A 16,869-nucleotide genomic window follows, 5' to 3' on the forward strand; every position below is an offset into this window, starting at 1 on the left:
AAGGAGTGGTTTTTTAATTGCGACTGTCCAAAACAGTCGGAAAAAACGATTGTCCCAGACAGTCAGAAAAAAACGACTGTCTATGGCAGTCGGAAAATACGACACTTAACAGTCTGATTCTTCTCTAAAATGTAAGACAACTTCTATTGCCATAGCACCCCAAGATATCTGCTAAAGTCTTCTTTGATATGACATGAATTGGGGTGCTCTTAGTAAAAGTTGGTGTGGCAATAGAATCTCAAATAAAAATGTATCCCAAAGATTACTTTTCTTTTTGCACCGCCAATTAACAACTTTAACCTATCGATTTAGTGCTCACAAGTTTGGTAACACAACAATAAAGTTGTAATAAAATGACCTTAAAAAGGGATTGGTGTGGCCTCTTCATTTCTCTCTCATAGAATAGAAGAAAAAGAAAAATGAAAAAAGAAAAAAGAAAAAGAAGACTCCTTGAATTCAAATGTTGAAAAATTGATTAGGTGAGTGTTATTTTCTCATCACTCCTCCACATGGTTCTCACCTTACGAGCTAAAGGGGATATCCAACAAGATATACCATTAGATTCTTCACAATTATTGCTGGTCGTGGTCACCAAGTTGTCAGTAGAATTGTCTTCATGGGAAAGAAAGAAAGTGGTGGAGGCCCTTAGTGGGGTTTTCTATCAATCTTTATTATTTGTCGGTTGAGGTGGCCATGCTTTAATAATATATGCAAAGTAGGAAGGAAAGTTACGTTGTCAAATGTTAGGTACCTAACATAAGGTGTGGGTGCATGCATTTAACTTCTTGAACATAACATCATTTAGGCCCACTGCTCTATATATGAGGAAGTGACACAATAATGGATTTGAGTTCAAAATTAACAAGGATTGCTTACTCTAATCTACTATGAAAACTAGAGAAGATTGCCTAATGTCTTTGCACATTTAATTACTTGTTATTATGTTATTTCTCATTGAAATTTTAGCTGTACATGCAAGTTTAAGTCTGAATTCAATTTCATTAAAGCTCACCACTTTATAGTAAGTTGGATCCATTATTTATTTATTATTAATTTTATGTTTTTAACAAGTGTTTGCTGGCCTCAATGGATTGCTGCTGAGAAGTAGATCGTTGCGTGACCTTGCTTCATATTATTGTTAGTTGATCATAGTCTTTAAATACGATTCCCACAAAAACAAACTACTCAAAATTGTACTTAAAAGAGCTTTTTGTGCTCAGGGGTGGAGCCAGGATTTTCATGTAGTGGGGGCAAACTATGGTTAGTTGTATAGTGAAGATGAATGCTTTTAGGGAGAAATTAAGAGATTTTTAGTTAGAAGTTGAAGAAAATGATATTTATGTCATTTCCAATTGATATATGAAAAGTCCCAGTCAAGAGGCAATGTCATCAACAAAAAATTGAAGAGGTGAGGGAGTGAGGATAAATGTCATCAACAAAATCAAACTGACTTAAGATTGGTTCGGTTTGGTTAAATTTGGTTCTATGAATTGCAAATATACTACAAACTTGCTTCAAAAAAACATATTTTATTAATTAATAAATAAATAATGAACATATAATTTTATATTGAATAACCATATGCATATTATTATAACAAATTATCCAAACTAGGGTTTCTCTATATATGCCCTCCAGAGGATGAGATTCTTTCAGTGTTCCAGGATTTAGAGTTTTTGTGAAGAAACTAAAATTAAAACTAGCAAAAGTAGATTATTTTAAATTGAGAAGAAATTCTCAATGACAAGGCGGAGTGAGAAATGGGTGCAAGAATTCATGGTCTACATAATAGTTATTCAGCTTAGCTCAATGTAAGACTAAATTTCTTATAATGAAGTACAAAAAATGAAAATTAGAAGCATCGAAATAATTTTGTTTGGATTTTCATATTTCATTTAAGAATGAGTCGTGATTTTCATTTGAGAGGTTTTTAGTTAGAAGTTGACGAAAATGATATTTAGGTCATTTCCAATTAATATTTGAGAAGCCCCGATCAAGAGGCAATGTCATCAATAAAAAATTGAAGAGGTGACGGAGTGGGGACAAATGGGGCATGTAATTATTTGAAAATATAGGTGTGTTTCAAAGTTCTATGGGGGCAAAAATTGGAGGGAGATTAGGGAGAGGGGACAAATGGGGCATGTAATTAGTTGAAAATATGGGGCAAAAAATTGGAGGGAGGTTAGAGAGTGGGGATAAATGGGGCATGTAATTAGTTGAAAATATAGGGGTGTTTCAAAGTTCTATGGGGGCAAAAATTGGAGGGAGGTGAGGGTGTGAGGCAAATGGGGAGAGAAGTGAGGAGTGGGGACAAATGAGGTATGTAATTAGTTGAAAATATAAGGGTGTCTCAAGTTCTGTGGGGGCAATTGCCCCTACCAGCTCCTTACTAGCTCTGCCCCTGTTTGTGCTTATGGATCCGCTTCTCATTTCCATGATTGTAAGAATCTAATGAAAATGCTATGCTACGTGATTTTTAGATGTTAACGCATTTTATTTTTTTTCGTTTCATGACTACACAATACCACGCGATATTCAATTAATAACCAAAAGTACTAAAATTTGTAATATAATCACCCGTAGATTCAAAGAAACTATTTCCCAAAAAACACCATTTACCAATAATTTTGTAACCACACTTTGGTTGCTTTTGCGATTCTTAGAAATAGAAACCCAGCCCACATCAAACCTAAACAGGGTTAAAGTTGAAGCAATGGAGCATATCAAATCTTAATTATCATCCAATGAACTGGACCTGGAGATGATATTAATTCACTATTGTGTCAGTTCGGAGACTATAAAATCCCCTTGAATTATTCATAAAGTGAGATGCACCACCATATTTTCTATTATGAGGTGGGCAGGGGCAGAGCTATGTAGGGATGAGTGGGGGTTATAGCCACCGCTCAATGTTTAAAAAAAAAAAAGGTCTAATAGTTAAATCCTTATGCGTTGATTGATATCAAAGATAGGCCTTGTGTTATACAAACTAAGTATGAAGAATTAAACTGGAAAAAAAAAAATTTAGTCCCCTCTCGTTTTGGTCCATATAAGAGATACGCCCTTAGTAATTTAGAATAACAATGTGCATTCTTGTTCACTTTGAAGCCGCTGACTGCATGTGTTGCTTCATACTCTTAAATAAGAGTTCTGACTAGCCTTTACTAACTTAGTAAGATTTCAACTCGTACTATTGTTGAGCTCACCTTGCGGCATCCAAAACCATGATCCGATGCCACATGGTTGAAGAGGAAAAAATTCTATGAATTTTGAAAAAAAAAATATTTTTCACATTTGAATTTGAATTTTAAATTGGAGAGTTCTATGGAAGTTTGGTAGCCGTCTATTTTCAAAATCTTAGTTCAAGCCTAAAACAAATTGTTTTTTGAAGTTGTTTTTTGGATTTGAGTTTTTCCATGAAATCTAGAGGGTTGTGGTATTACATTGCCAATGTGTTAATCTTAATCCATTTGAGCTCAAATGGCAATCCATAATCACAGCCCTCTAGATTTCAAGTAAAAAACTCAGATGAAAAATGAGTATTTTATTTATTTATTTTTTTTTTTGGGGGGGGGGGGGGGGGGGTGGGCTTGATCCAAGGTTCTGAATGGAGGGCTACCAAGCTTCCACTAAACTACCAAATTTAAAATTAAAATTTACGATGAAAAATAACTTTAGGTTTTTTCAAAATTCTTAGAATTTTTTCTTCTATGATCCTGTAGCATCAGATCTTGTTTTTGGATGCCACAAGCTAAGCTCACAGACCCTTGGGTAAGGCTACTCTTACTCTAATGATATAGTTTTTAACATTTTTTCCAAGTATCCTTATTTTCTTCAAACCTACTCCATGCCTCTTGACTTTGGTGTTTTCCTATAGACTAATTGGAAATGGCCACAATGCCCTAATTGAAAATGACCTCAATGCCCCTTATCACCATTATCGTTATCACCATCACTCATTACTATCACAACCACCATCAACATCGTCATCGTTGTTAACATCATCTCATCACTCTTTCATTATTATCATCACCACCTTCATTGTCTTCTCATTGCCATTATCTTCATCACATCCAAGAGATTGAAGATGACTAGTTTTGGAAGACAAATCAATAATTTCGAAGTATTTTTTTATTTACTTGATAAGTGAAGACAGAAGTCAAGGGGCATGTCAACATGTCAAAATAGATTAAACATATAGTTTATCTACATGTTAGCAACTTTATTACAGAGATTATTATCCAACTATTATTTGTAAAGATGAACCCAACATTGGCATCAAAGAAAAGTAAGATTAACAGTGAACCAATGTTAACACTTAGCCCCCACCGACAAAAAATCCTGGCTCCGCCCTTGGTGGAGGGTACCTGTTCTTAGCTGTTATCAGCATTTTACTATTGTTAGTGTGGGTCTACTTGCTTCTATAAGTTGGTACTTTTTTCAATTATTCAAAAAAAATTGTCTTTAAAGAGCCTCTCATTAAAAGTTGTACCCTTTGATCTCAAGTTTGAATCCCACTACCCATAAAAAACCCTTCGTGGCCACACACACCGTTTCACGTAGTGGGGCATAGACTGAGTGCGGGGCATAGGAACTAGTCTGGCGCGTGCAAGCTGGCCCGGATACCATACCCTTTAAAGCAAAAAAGTTCAATATATTGCAAACAAGTCTATCATCTCATCTTCCTAAATTAATAGCACTACTTGCCACATTGAGAATTTCTTCATTTGTCCCCTTCCCTTCCCTTCCCTTCTACATACAACTCAATCGATATTCCAAAGGTAATAACTACTAACAGAGAACAACCATCAACAAATCTTGAATGTTTTTTATTTTTTTATTTTTTAAGTTCCAACTGATGAAGTTTGTTTATTCATTTTGCAAGCAGGATTGAGATTGGTTCTGGTACTGCTTCACAATTTTCCACCTTCATCTTTGAGTGAACACTAAGAGGAACACCACACCTTTCTTGTCTTCTTTTCTTTTGCAAAATTTAGTGTTCGTTTGTGTTCTACGAAGATGGCCACCATGGCACTCTTGTCTATCTTGGTTACACCCGTCACAGAATTAGGCAAGTGTTTGGTTGTTCCTCTTAAGCGCCAAATTTCTTATCTTATAAATTTTGATAAGAACGTTGAGAAGCTCAGGAACCAAGTGAGTCGTCTGAGTGCAAAGAGAAATGATGTGCAAAACTCGGTAGATGAGGCACGCAGGAAATTGGAAGAAATCGATCAAGAAGTGCTTAACTGGTTGCAAGAGGTTGACACTGCTAGGGAGAACTTTATGAGTTTAGATGAACAAGTGAGGGAGAACAAGAGATGTTTCAAGGGATTGTGTCCAGATTGGACATCGCATCGCAGGTTAAGCAAACAAGCACTGCAGATGTTACCTGTTGTCGATGAACTCCCAGCAAAGGGAAATTTCAGTATGGTTTCTCATGATCCAGCTCCTCCAACTGTCGTACAAGTGCGAACCCATCAAGTAGATGGATTGCCATCCAGGGATTTGACCATGAATAAGGTCATGAAGGCATTAAGTAATGAGCGCATCAGATCCATCGGGATTTACGGGATGGGTGGTATAGGGAAGTCGACCCTTGTATACAAACTAAACAATGAACTCCAAGGAAGGCAACTCTTCAAGAAAGTTATAATGGTGACTGTGTCCAGCTCTCCAGACTTCAAAAGGATTCAAGATGAAATTGGGGCCAGGCTAGGCTTGAAGCTTGGGGCTGAGAGTGACCTACAAGCAAGAGCCGATAAACTGTTCAAGAGGTTGCAGGACGAGGGGTCGGTCCTTATAATATTAGACGACGTGTGGAAGAAATTGCAGATTGCTGCTGATATCGGAATTCCTAGTGGAATTGAAAACATAGGCTGCAAAGTCATCATCACGACACGAATACGTGATGTTTGTTGTGAAATGGGAATTCAAATTGAATTCAAAGTGGAAGCCCTCTCTGAGGATGAATCCTGGGTTCTATTCAAAGAAAAAGCAGGTAATGTAGTTACAAGGCCTGCTTTGACACCCCTTGCACAAAAGATTGTAAGAAAATGTCAGGGCTCACCGCTGGCAATTGTTACACTAGGGTCATCTTTGAGAGACAAGGAAGAAGAATTTGAATGGAAGTATGCATTAATGGTATTAGAAAATCCTGATCCAATCGAATTAGAAGGTATAATCCCAGAAGTGATTAGATCTCTGAGATACAGCTATGACCATTTAAAAGGGTCAGAAATCAAGTTGTGCTTCTTGTTCTTTTGCCTGTTCCCGGAGGACTACAATGTTCCTTTGCATCAGATGAGAGATTATGGAATAGGAGAAGGATTTTTGAAGGTAGAGAGGAGTTTGGAGGATGCATGGAACAAGTTGCTTGTTTTTGTTAGAAGATTAAAGGATTGTGGTTTGTTATTAGATGGCGATAAAGACGAGTCTGTGAAAATGCATGATGTGGTTCGGGATGTCGCCATATCAATTGCGTCTGAAGATGAGAATGGGTTTCTGGTAAAAACAGGTGTAGGATCGAGCGATTGGCCAGAGACAGAGAAACTCAATAGATACAAACGGATTTCATTCATGAAGAATTTGGAAATTAAGCCCCAAAGTCCATTGGAATGCCCACGACTCCGAACCCTACTACTAAATAAAAATTGGAAACCAGAAATAAATGAAGATAATTTCTTTGAAAGGATGAAAGCACTTGCTGTCTTGGATCTAAGTGGCACTTCTCTTAAGTCAATCAAGTCACTTGGAGACCTCACAAATCTCCGGACTCTGTACCTAGAAAGATGTTATAAATTGACTAGCATATCCGTACTTGGAGGATTGAAGAACTTACAGATACTTCGTTTGTCTGCCTCAGGTTTACGCAGGTTGGGAAAAGAAATTGGTAATCTCACCAATTTAAGGTGCTTAGATTTGATGGGTACAGTACTTGAATGTGTGGCACCGAATGTTTTGCCAAGGCTAACTAAATTGGAAGAATTGCATATGGTGGATAGCTTTGGGGAGTGGGACAACACGGAGGAGGGATATTCAAGTGAAGGTGGAGGTGGAGGCGAAATGAAGAATGCTAGCTTTGCAGAGGTAGCATCATTAGCAAATCTGGTCAAACTACAAATCCATGTAAAAAATAAGAGATGTGCGTCTACAGAAATAGCTTCCTGTTCATGGGTAAATCTAAAAGAATTTATTGTACTCCTGGGTCCCACGGAACTACACTATTTCATAGCCCTACTTATGCATGGTTTTGATAACATTGAGGCGAAATTATTTCACACGAAAATAGTCCAAATGGATGGGGTGAATCCAATTTCTCAGTGGGTTAAGATATTATGCAACAAAGCCGAGGTGCTATTGTTAAAGTCGTCAAGCTGCCATGTTTTATTCAACAATCTTGTTGAGTTGAATGTAGTAAGATGGCTTGGTGTAGGTGCATGTGATGAGATAGAGTATCTAATGAGCATTGGCGACGAAGACGAGGCTCCACAACATTCGTTATTTGGACGTTTGGAGGGATTAGAAATTAAGAACATGCGCAACATGAAGAAAATCGTGCATGGGCTACCACCACCACCATCCTTGAGACAATTGAGGGATGATGATGGTGATGAGCAGCATATGGTTGCCGTTAAAAAGACTTCATGCACCCAAACCTTTCAAAATTTGCAAATTTTGATAATCCGACGATGCAATGGATTGAAGAACCTCTTCTCATTTGGCTTAGCTCGCTGTCTTCAGCAATTAAAAATGCTCTATGTATCATACTGTCATGAATTGGGGGAAATAATCGCAATTGAAGAGGATGAGGAAGAGGAAGCAGTAGCAGATCATCAGGGGGGTTTGTTACCTAAGTTAAGTCATCTTAAACTACATCACTTGAAATGTCTAACAAGTATTTGCCAAGGAAGTTTCCTTCTCGATTGCCATTTAAAACACATTTCAGTGTACAAATGTCCAAATTTGAAGAGGCTTCCTTTCAGACCACAATTAGAAGCTGAATCCTACCCAGTTGATGACATCTCAGATATTGAATGGGGTGTAGAATGGGATACTGAATCAGAAACTGATGGATCGGGATCGGAATTGGAAGATGAAGAAAAATCAGAAGTTAAGGAAGAATTTGAATCTGAATCGCAAGATGAAGAAGATTGAAGTCTCCTTAATTTCATCATGCGATAAAAAGGTGAGACACAACATCATCATCATCTTCATACTCCAATTAATACTATAGAAATTTCCAAAAATGTAATAAACTTTTGATGAAATTCCGATTTCGGCTCACTGTTCATTTTAGTTCCCAAAACGTGAACTGCAAGATCACAGGTCTTTCAAGTGATGATGTCTTAGGTTTCAAGTGACTATCTCGTAGTTTTCTCAAAAAGCATAGACAAATGGAGAAAGGTGAAAAATGCTTTTCGAAACATAAACAAGAGGATGCCATGAGATCGTCACTTGGAAACCCTGTGATCTCGCTGTTCAAATTTTGCGAATTAAAATAAGAAGTTATCCGGAATTGGAATTTCGTTATATTTCGTTCACGAAATGGTAATATACCACTACGTGAAAACTGAAAACTTCTACAAAAAAAATTGACGGGCCAAGGCCCACGAATTTTAGAAACTAAATTTTGTTGGTCTAGAACGGTCAAAATTCTTGATGTTCCCAGATTTGACGGCTTAGAGCTGTCGAATTTCTCTCATCCTTCATTAATTTGACAGATTTAGCCCGTCGAAAAAAAAAATTTGACAATGAAAAATTCAACGCCAATTCGACCTTTTGGTCCGTCGAATTTTATGAAATTTGACGGTCTTGGGACATCAAATTTGAGGCTTTTTTCACATTGTGTATCCTTGATTCTATCAGAATTATTATCACGCGAGCTTAACCTAAAAATCCGGGGCTGTCTGAACAAATCTTGATACTCCAATTAATTCAATCTAAAGTCATGTATTTTGTTAATTCAAATAATTTCACTCATTGAAATACTCCTTCAGCAAACTTTCAAGGTCCTATCACTCCCTTGTAGCCAATACTTTAAAAATAGTTTAGTGTACTAATTAACATATAATGTGTTGGGATATCTGGGTCTGAGGTATCAATATCTATCGATCATGCTGTTTTTCTGTTGATTTGGTCCAGTAGGCCAAATATTCACATTTTCGGTGGACTGGGAAGAATGGACACTACAAGAAAACAATGAATCAGGAACAAAATTATAAAACGGATTTTATCCGTTTCTAATTAAAAACAGGTTTAAGCCGTTTTACATTTAAAAACCGTTTTATCTGCATTTTATCCGACCCGATATCCGTCTGATTAATTGGAACGAAAGCTCTCTCAGTCGTCTCTCCCAATTGTGTGTGTCTCTCTCTCGATCTCTGTCGCTCTCTCGTCTCTCTCCCTCTCTCGATAGTCTCTCTGGATCTCAGTCGATCACCCTCGATCTCATATCTCTCTCTCGGTCGCTCTCCCTCGATCGTTTCTCGATCTCAGTCGTTCTCCCTCGATCTCATCTCTATCTCGCTCAATCGCTCGCTCAGTAGAGGAGAACCGAAGGATTCACCAAGTAGCAGAGAACAGAGAGAAGAGAGATTCAATTTCTTCCCTGACCTTGTGAATCGAAGGTTCGAATACTCTTATTTAGGGTTTCAAGCTACCTTAGCAGTGTTCTATTTTTATTTTTATGAACTCGTGTTTTTTGCTAGATTTTTTAAATCCATTGTCCGTTATTGATCTCGTTTACAGTTCTCTTTAGTTTTCAGATCAGTCTTATAGTATGAGTTACATTCTTCTTGCAGTTGTAATTTTGATTGTTTTAGCATCTCTTATATGAAACATGGGCAGCTATTTGTATTTCTGATGTGAATTGTGATCGTGTTCAAACTTAGGGTTGGAATAGTTTTGGATGATTAGCATCTCTTATCACAGATTCTTTTTGAAGCTGTGGGGAACACGAACAGAGATTAGCAACATCAATTGTTATAGATTAGGTGTTTCTGCTTTGTCTTTTGAAATCAAATTACTTTAGGGGATTGTTTGGGAACATGAATTCATAGTTTGCTTCTTACACGTGTCCCTTCTTTTCTATGTAAGTTCTCAAAGTTTAAATATTTCAGATATATGCATCAGTAAGTATTGAAGTGAACTTACATTTTCTTAACTCCAAAAGGTTTTTTGTACTGATATTATGAGAAAGTTTTCATGCTCATTTTATCATTTCTTCAAGTATCAAATGTGTTTGTAGAACTTGAATTAATTTGGACATTTAAGTTCTCAATAAATTTGTATTTTGGTACCTTGATTTTATTTGTTTAAGTTGGTAGGCTATTTCAATCACCTTCTAAATGACAGGATAAGCACTCTCATGCCCATTTATCCAAGCAATTCAAGCAACACACCATCCGTATAGTGTACATCAGTCTTACTACTGGAGTTCCCTCCCCTATGGCTGGACGCATTGGGTGGTTCATACCTACCTTGAAAGTTAATATGATGAATGAAAAGAATACTGTAGTTGTACTCTCTGTACCATACTATTTGGACCATCCACACTAAAGAGAATCCGTAAAAAAAATTAGTTAAAGTAGTGTGCATCTTATCACAAAAGTTCACTTTGTTTTTTTATTATGGTTACAGACAGTTTTTACTTGTAGCAGACACAAATCCAAAGGTAATTCTTGGCTGTCTCTTGGGAAATCAAAGTTTTGATGCTCTACCCCTGCTGAATTGTTTGTGATGCCCTTTTTTTTGGGTTTTGAACCCAGGTTTTGGCATCAATACTCAAGACTTCATCTAGTTTGTTAGGCAAGCTTAATATTAAGGAATTACTCAAAAAAGGACTAACATACGATTTAAATAAGAGGTCTTTATAGAATCTGGTGGATCCATTTATGAAAGGCATAAATTGAATATCTGGTTTTCCATCTTACTTCATGTTTGAGACTATATCTTCTTCATGCAAACTACATCAAGTGTTCATCAAATATTGCCTAGACATTTCAAAATAGGTGTCCTACCCATGTCTGATTATTCAGTGTACTAAAATAAAGTTCCACAAAAATAACTGCACCATATCCATGCCATCTCTGGGTAGCACAGTTCACTTCATTGTCAAACTTTGAATGTCAGTGCAATATGCTGGGCAGTGTCTGATATTGTTGTATGCATGTATGAGAGATCTTTTGGACCTCCCATATTTTCAGTTTTCTCTTATAAAGTAGGGGGACTGCCCCTGAATCCTTGTAATACTTCTTAAATACAAATCCTTTCTTAGTGGAAAAAAAAGGAGGTCCGAGGGAACTCTTCACCCACTTGTCCTTTCACTTTGTATTTCTCTTCAATTTACACTGTACTTATCTTACTTCTATGTGTTTGTCAGGTCTGCGAAGGAATATAGAGAATTTAAGGAAAAATAGAAGAGAAGAGAAAAAGCGTATGCCTACTTTCCCTTACGAGTTATTTCCATAACTAGTGTACCCTTTTGGGGTTATACTCTTCTTTGTTCTTCTATATCATGCTTAGTTCGGCTTATTTTCATAATTAGTATTTCCTTGTGCTAGGTTTGCATGATCAATGGAGAAAAGAGAGGAAAGGATTGAAAAATAACAGTGAATAAGGTCAGGAGGCGCCGCTTTCTTTTTCCTTGCAAGGTAAGCTGGCATTCTTGTTATGTGGAATTAGTTAAATATTTTTTTTCCCATTTTGTATCCTTTTAGATTATAAAGGGGACTATAACTTATAGAATACAAAATATACTAAATTAGTTAAAGGATGACTGTTAGTGATGAGAGTTTAGAGTTTGTTACCCAATCTTTTAACAACTTCAAAGCTTTATCACTTGTGAGCTGTGACGGGTTCAGCACTGATGGGTTTGCAACCATTGCAACTCATTGCAAGTAAGCTTCCTAATTTCCTTAATTTGTATAATGGGTACTTTAATTTTTCTGCTAATTAGACTTCTAAAGTGACATGTATGCATGATAAGGTTGTTTGGTCTCCTAACTAGGTTGGTTTTAGCTGTCTTAGTGTTCTTGTTCTTATAAATGCTTGTGATTTTGGGTGGAAATGGATATTTTTATCTATTTTTTCTTAAGTGATGAAATTGTTTTAGTTCCTTCTTAGACAGGCCTTTCTTTTTTCTGCCATGACAAGTTTACAACTCATTGGAAGCATCCTTCTTCATTTACTTAATTGTTACAGTGGAAAATTTGTTTATTTCCCAAGTTAGATTGAAATACTAAAAAAAAAAAACCTTGTTTGGTGGTCCTCAAGCTTGGATCCATTTGAAGCAGTTGTGAAACATATGGGTTTATATTGAATTTGGAAAGTGAGGCTTGGTGTTCCGTGTTCAGGATCCTCGGTTTCGTCAAAACCTCCTCTTTTTTCCCCCCATTATTGAAAGTAAAAAACACCAAGAAAGGGAGGTAGACCCATATTCAGGATCCTTGGTTTTTTTAAATCTCCTAATCAGTAAGCTTTATGGAATAAATCGTTACCCACCAATTATGCTGGTTTAGCCATTCATAACTCTTAAGACAAATGCATATTTAAAATGAACTTTTGGTTATTTATTCTCAAAGGCAGTGGTATATTTACCAATAAGCATCTTTTCTGTAGAGAACTCATTGTTATTCTTTATCAAAATTTAAAGACTAAGAATCAGGTGAGTGGAAATCAGTTCAATGGAGTCTTTTTGCAAGTCACAACATTCTAGTACCTGAAACCTAGCCACCAATTTGTATACAGAGAACCTACCAAAATGTACGCCATTTGGTAAGATGCCAATCTATGAATCCTCTCCTTCTGGCATCATATTTGGGCAACTTGCAGATTTTCTAGCACTAACTAGATTTTGGTACATAAGAACAGTGCATTTTCTACTTCTATCAGTAGGGCTTGCTTGTCAAACCTATTTCTTATGGACAAGATTTAAAATATCGTATCGATTAAATGTTTTGGTTTATGGAAAATCCTAGACAGTATCAGCCGATACATACCCGATAGATTCAATGTTTTGTATCGGTCTTGGCCGATACCGATATGTATTGACCGATACATTCTGTTAATTTAAAACCATGCTTGTGGGTAAAATCTGAGATATCCCTTAGAAAGATTGTTTGAAAGCCAACCAAGTCTGAACAACATAACAGTCCAAGTTATCTATTGGCGGGGAATTTGTCCCTCAATTTGATAGACTATGATGGTAACTTGCCCCTCAATCACACACTATCTGTGTTTTTTTATGCGACTTGTTAACTGTGTGGCTGTCTATCCTACCTTGTTGAGGCTCTTGTATTTGCCAGAACAGTTAACATTAAATAGGAACTAAAATAAGGTTGATGGAAGTATTATCGAATATTTTCTTGTTGGATATATCGGTTACTGTTTTCGGATTTGTTCAACAAAATTTGTTTGTGATTCTGCTTTTAATTACTCTGGTATTAGTTGACAACACTTTTCCTTATTGTGTTATGCCTCGTACCTAAGATAAGCTTCTAAGTTGTATAACTAACACAATTTTCGAAACCCAATTTGGTTTCTAGAAACTTGACTGAGCTGGACATACAGGAGAATGGCGTTGAAGATCTCGGGGGAAGTTGGTTAAGTTCCTTTCCAGAGAACTTCACATCATTAGAAGTCCTGAACTTGCAAATCTGCAGACCGAAGTAAATTTTGATGCACTGGAAAGGCTTGTGGCCAGGTGCAAGTCACTTAAGGTTTTGAAAGTAAATAGAAGTATCACCTTAGAACAGTTAAAGATTTTGCTCGTGCGAGCTTCTCGACTTCTAGACCTTGGGACTGGCTCTTTCTCATCTTGTTGTGATACCAGATTTCAGCCATCTCCGTTGTGGTATATGTGTAAGTAGTTGCTGTTATTTACACCGTGTTTTAAAACTGTTATAATGTTTTTATAGTTTTTTAATAATAATATGTTATCACTTATCCAACGTAAAATCATCGTTAGCATTATCTTCATGAACCATTTTTGCTATTGGTGCAGGTATTCGCAAACGGCATTGACGAGGACATTGGTTTTGATGGCTGCAAGGGCTTCCAGGGTTGAGAACCAAGACGCTATCGATGCTTCTATTGTAGGCATGTTGGCTGATCCTAAGGAGGTAAGATATGGATAGAAAAAAAAAAGGAAGAGCATGATGAAGTCTTCTCTGGGTCCACTTGCAAGCAAGGTGGAATCGAGGCCATTGTTATAGCCACTGGAGTCCACACATTCTGCGGTAAGGCTGCATAGGTTTTGACTATTTATGAACTTTGTTTTAGTCTGTATTTTCAATCCACATCACATCATTAGTTGTGGTTGTCACTATATTTCAGTTTTGGTGAACATTAATGTGGGTACATATCACAATCTTACCTGCCTTCCATGAACTAACCATTCAAACAATATGTAATGGATGCAAATGTCTACATAGATCGAACCTATATTTACAACTAGATAGTTGAAGGTTGTGCTGTTTGGTTTTCCTTTTTGACCATTTTTCAAGTAATATAATTGGATCTGCCTAATTGGATTAGGCTTCCTTGAAGCTTAATGTTTACTATTTTCGCACTTTTTCTAATTGCAGATGCCTGGTACTATTGAGGAATTGGAAGCTGCAATTCAGGATAATATTTCTGAAGAATTGTAAACTAGTTGTCATTGCTTGAAAAACAATTTTCTGATCCAAGAGATTTTGCAGGAAAACTGGCTTCCAACTTTGAGAAACCTTGTTGCTCAGATAAACGAGACATTCAGTCGAAACTTCCAAGAGATGGCTGTTGCTGGAGAAGTTTCATTGGGTACTTAATTTCATTCCCACGGCTGTTAACAAATTTACTTCAAAAACAGTCCCCCTGGTTTTCATTTCATTTTTTATGATGTATTTCAGATGGGCATGACATGGACTTCGATAAATTTGGGATCCTTATAAAAGTGAAATTCAGGTGAGTCACATTTTTGGAAAATGACTTTTTACTACATTTGTGCTAGTAATTATAACCTGTGACAAATTTTGCTATATCATCATCATCACCATTATGACCCACGACAATTTTTGCTATATAATCATCACCACCTTTATCCCAACTATATTGACATGAATCACATTCCTCCATCAATAATTCTTTGTAAAACAATAGCTATTTATTGTGTTCCATTGATAGTGAAATAATTGATTAGACAGCTATCTGCATCATCTTTGAGAGTGGAAGCTTATCTGCATCATCTTTGATTGATCAGGAGCACTTATTTCAAACACTCTTTTGAAGGTGCGGAAGCTCATCGTGAGAGTATGCAATGTGGTGACACGAAAGAATTCTTTTATTGGTAGTTGCAGGCATTTTGGGGATCTTAAAGAAGATAGGGAGGGATGGGAGTGATGGCATTGCTTCCTTGTAAGCACTTGTGCTTGTGTAATGATTGTGAATGGTTTATCGATGCATTGTAATTTTGGATTTGTAAATTATGACTCATTGCAACTCTTTTTTTGTATAAATTAATGTGATAGAGAACTTCGATGTTCTCTATTTGGATATATTTTAACTGTGGGTAATAGGCAAGTAGCAAGAAAAGAAAAAAAAAAAAAATTTAGATATCAATTTATAATAATTTTAGATATCGGTTTATAACCGATATCTAAAGTCTCAGACGTAGGACATCAGTTTTATAAAATCCGATGTCTCAAATCTTTTCGGGTTATCGTGTGCTGTTATATAAAGACGCAGATTAGGAAGGGTTTTAAGCCGTTCCAAATTCCAACATCTGGAACGGTTGTTAACCGTTCCAAATCATGAAATATAGAACGGCTTTTAGCCGTTTAACCTCATTAACGACGCCTCGATTAAAGACGGTCTGTAAGCCGTTTCATAGTGGCTTAGGAACGGTAATAAACCGTTCCTAATTGCCATATTTGTTGTAGTGGGACCCCATGACTCTTTGGTATGTGATAGATCAAAATTTGTTTCTCCACTGGTGGACCAAACATTCTTGGAGTGAATTTGCAACATACCATACCAAATTCAGTTGTTTAATAATACAATATTTCATCACAGCAGAGATTAGCTTCCTATGTCTTCTTTTGAATTATTTTATTATTAGTTGTGGAACTAAATTATAGAAGTATAAATGCAGTTATGGAATCTCAGTAATGGATATTGCACATATCAATGGCTCGTGTCTGCAGGTCAGTTAGTTGATGCAGCAGGTTCCTTTTATAGAAGAAATAGCAAAGCTGTATTTCAATGAATATTTTCCCACACATTATTGATGTGTAAGAGCTGACTTATATACATTGGTAGGAAAAAACTATTTATGGCAATGTACATAAATTTGGCTAAGACTATGCAACAGTTACAGATTTGTTGAAGTCAATGCAGCAGTTACAAATATTCAAAATTGATTTTGAATGATCTTGCTTGATTGTAGGCTGGATGTGCTATGTTCAATCTTGGCATTGATTCTTGCATTCTGTCTTTATACGCCCCCGCAAGATTGAGCTTCCATCAGCAAGCCCAATCTTGTTTCTCAAGATTTCGGTTCTTTGTCTTGACAATGGCTTTGTCAACAGATCAGCCAATTGGTCTTGTGTATGAACATGTCGAACTTGAAGAGAACCACGTTGAACCAGATCACGAACAAAATGGAGATCGATTTGTATATGTTTCATGCGCGAATGTTGGACCGGATTCAAACTTAGATGCGTAGCACCAAGGTTATCACACAATAATAAGGGAGCTGCTTTTAGTGGAAATCCCAACTCGTGAAGAAGTCCATGAAGCCACATTGTCTCAGATGCCGCATTGGCAAGGGCTCGATATTCAGCTTCGGTGGTGGATCTTGCAACTGCTCTTTGTTTCTTTGAGCTCCATGAA

At 36.7% G+C, this 16,869-nt stretch overlaps 2 protein-coding genes across 19 annotated transcripts in view; both read left to right on the plus strand.

Moving 5' to 3' along the window:
• The first annotated feature begins 3,772 nt into the window (after positions 1-3,772).
• On the plus strand, positions 3,773-5,653 carry LOC147401742 (disease resistance protein UNI-like). The gene is made up of 3 exons (XM_086444440.1): positions 3,773-4,781; positions 4,889-5,598; positions 5,648-5,653. The coding sequence occupies exons 2-3, from the start codon at positions 5,020-5,022 to the stop codon at positions 5,651-5,653; spliced, it is 585 nt and encodes a 194-aa protein (XP_086300566.1). The 5' UTR covers positions 3,773-4,781; positions 4,889-5,019.
• Positions 5,620-16,869, plus strand: part of LOC147401743 (disease resistance protein At4g27190-like) — a 33,763-nt gene continuing 22,513 nt past the window's right edge. For 3 of the 18 annotated variants that reach the window (XR_015178672.1, XR_015178671.1, XR_015178670.1), the window contains exons 1-2: positions 5,620-8,185; positions 16,130-16,181. Coding sequence is in view for 2 of the 18 variants with exons in the window: in XM_086443133.1 (XP_086299259.1) it covers positions 5,653-8,139 (2,487 nt within the window). In the remaining 16 variants the exon portion in view is untranslated. Of the gene's footprint in view, positions 8,186-11,380; positions 11,457-11,545; positions 11,898-13,544; positions 13,861-14,002; positions 14,238-14,334; positions 14,800-14,888; positions 14,944-15,238; positions 15,470-16,129; positions 16,182-16,869 lie in introns of those variants that run through there. The other 15 variants (XM_086443133.1, XM_086443134.1, XR_015178666.1 and 12 more) reach the window with 14 other exon arrangements.

Source organism: Akebia trifoliata, chromosome 5, assembly GCF_017979445.1.
Source record: "Akebia trifoliata isolate Shusen 1 chromosome 5, ASM1797944v1, whole genome shotgun sequence".
Lineage (NCBI taxonomy): Eukaryota > Viridiplantae > Streptophyta > Magnoliopsida > Ranunculales > Lardizabalaceae > Akebia > Akebia trifoliata.

Bases quoted from the DNA above. Each gene is read 5' to 3' on its own strand.
- LOC147401742 (XM_086444440.1), top strand. From the start codon at position 5,020: ATGGCCACCATGGCACTCTTGTCTATCTTGGTTACACCCGTCACAGAA.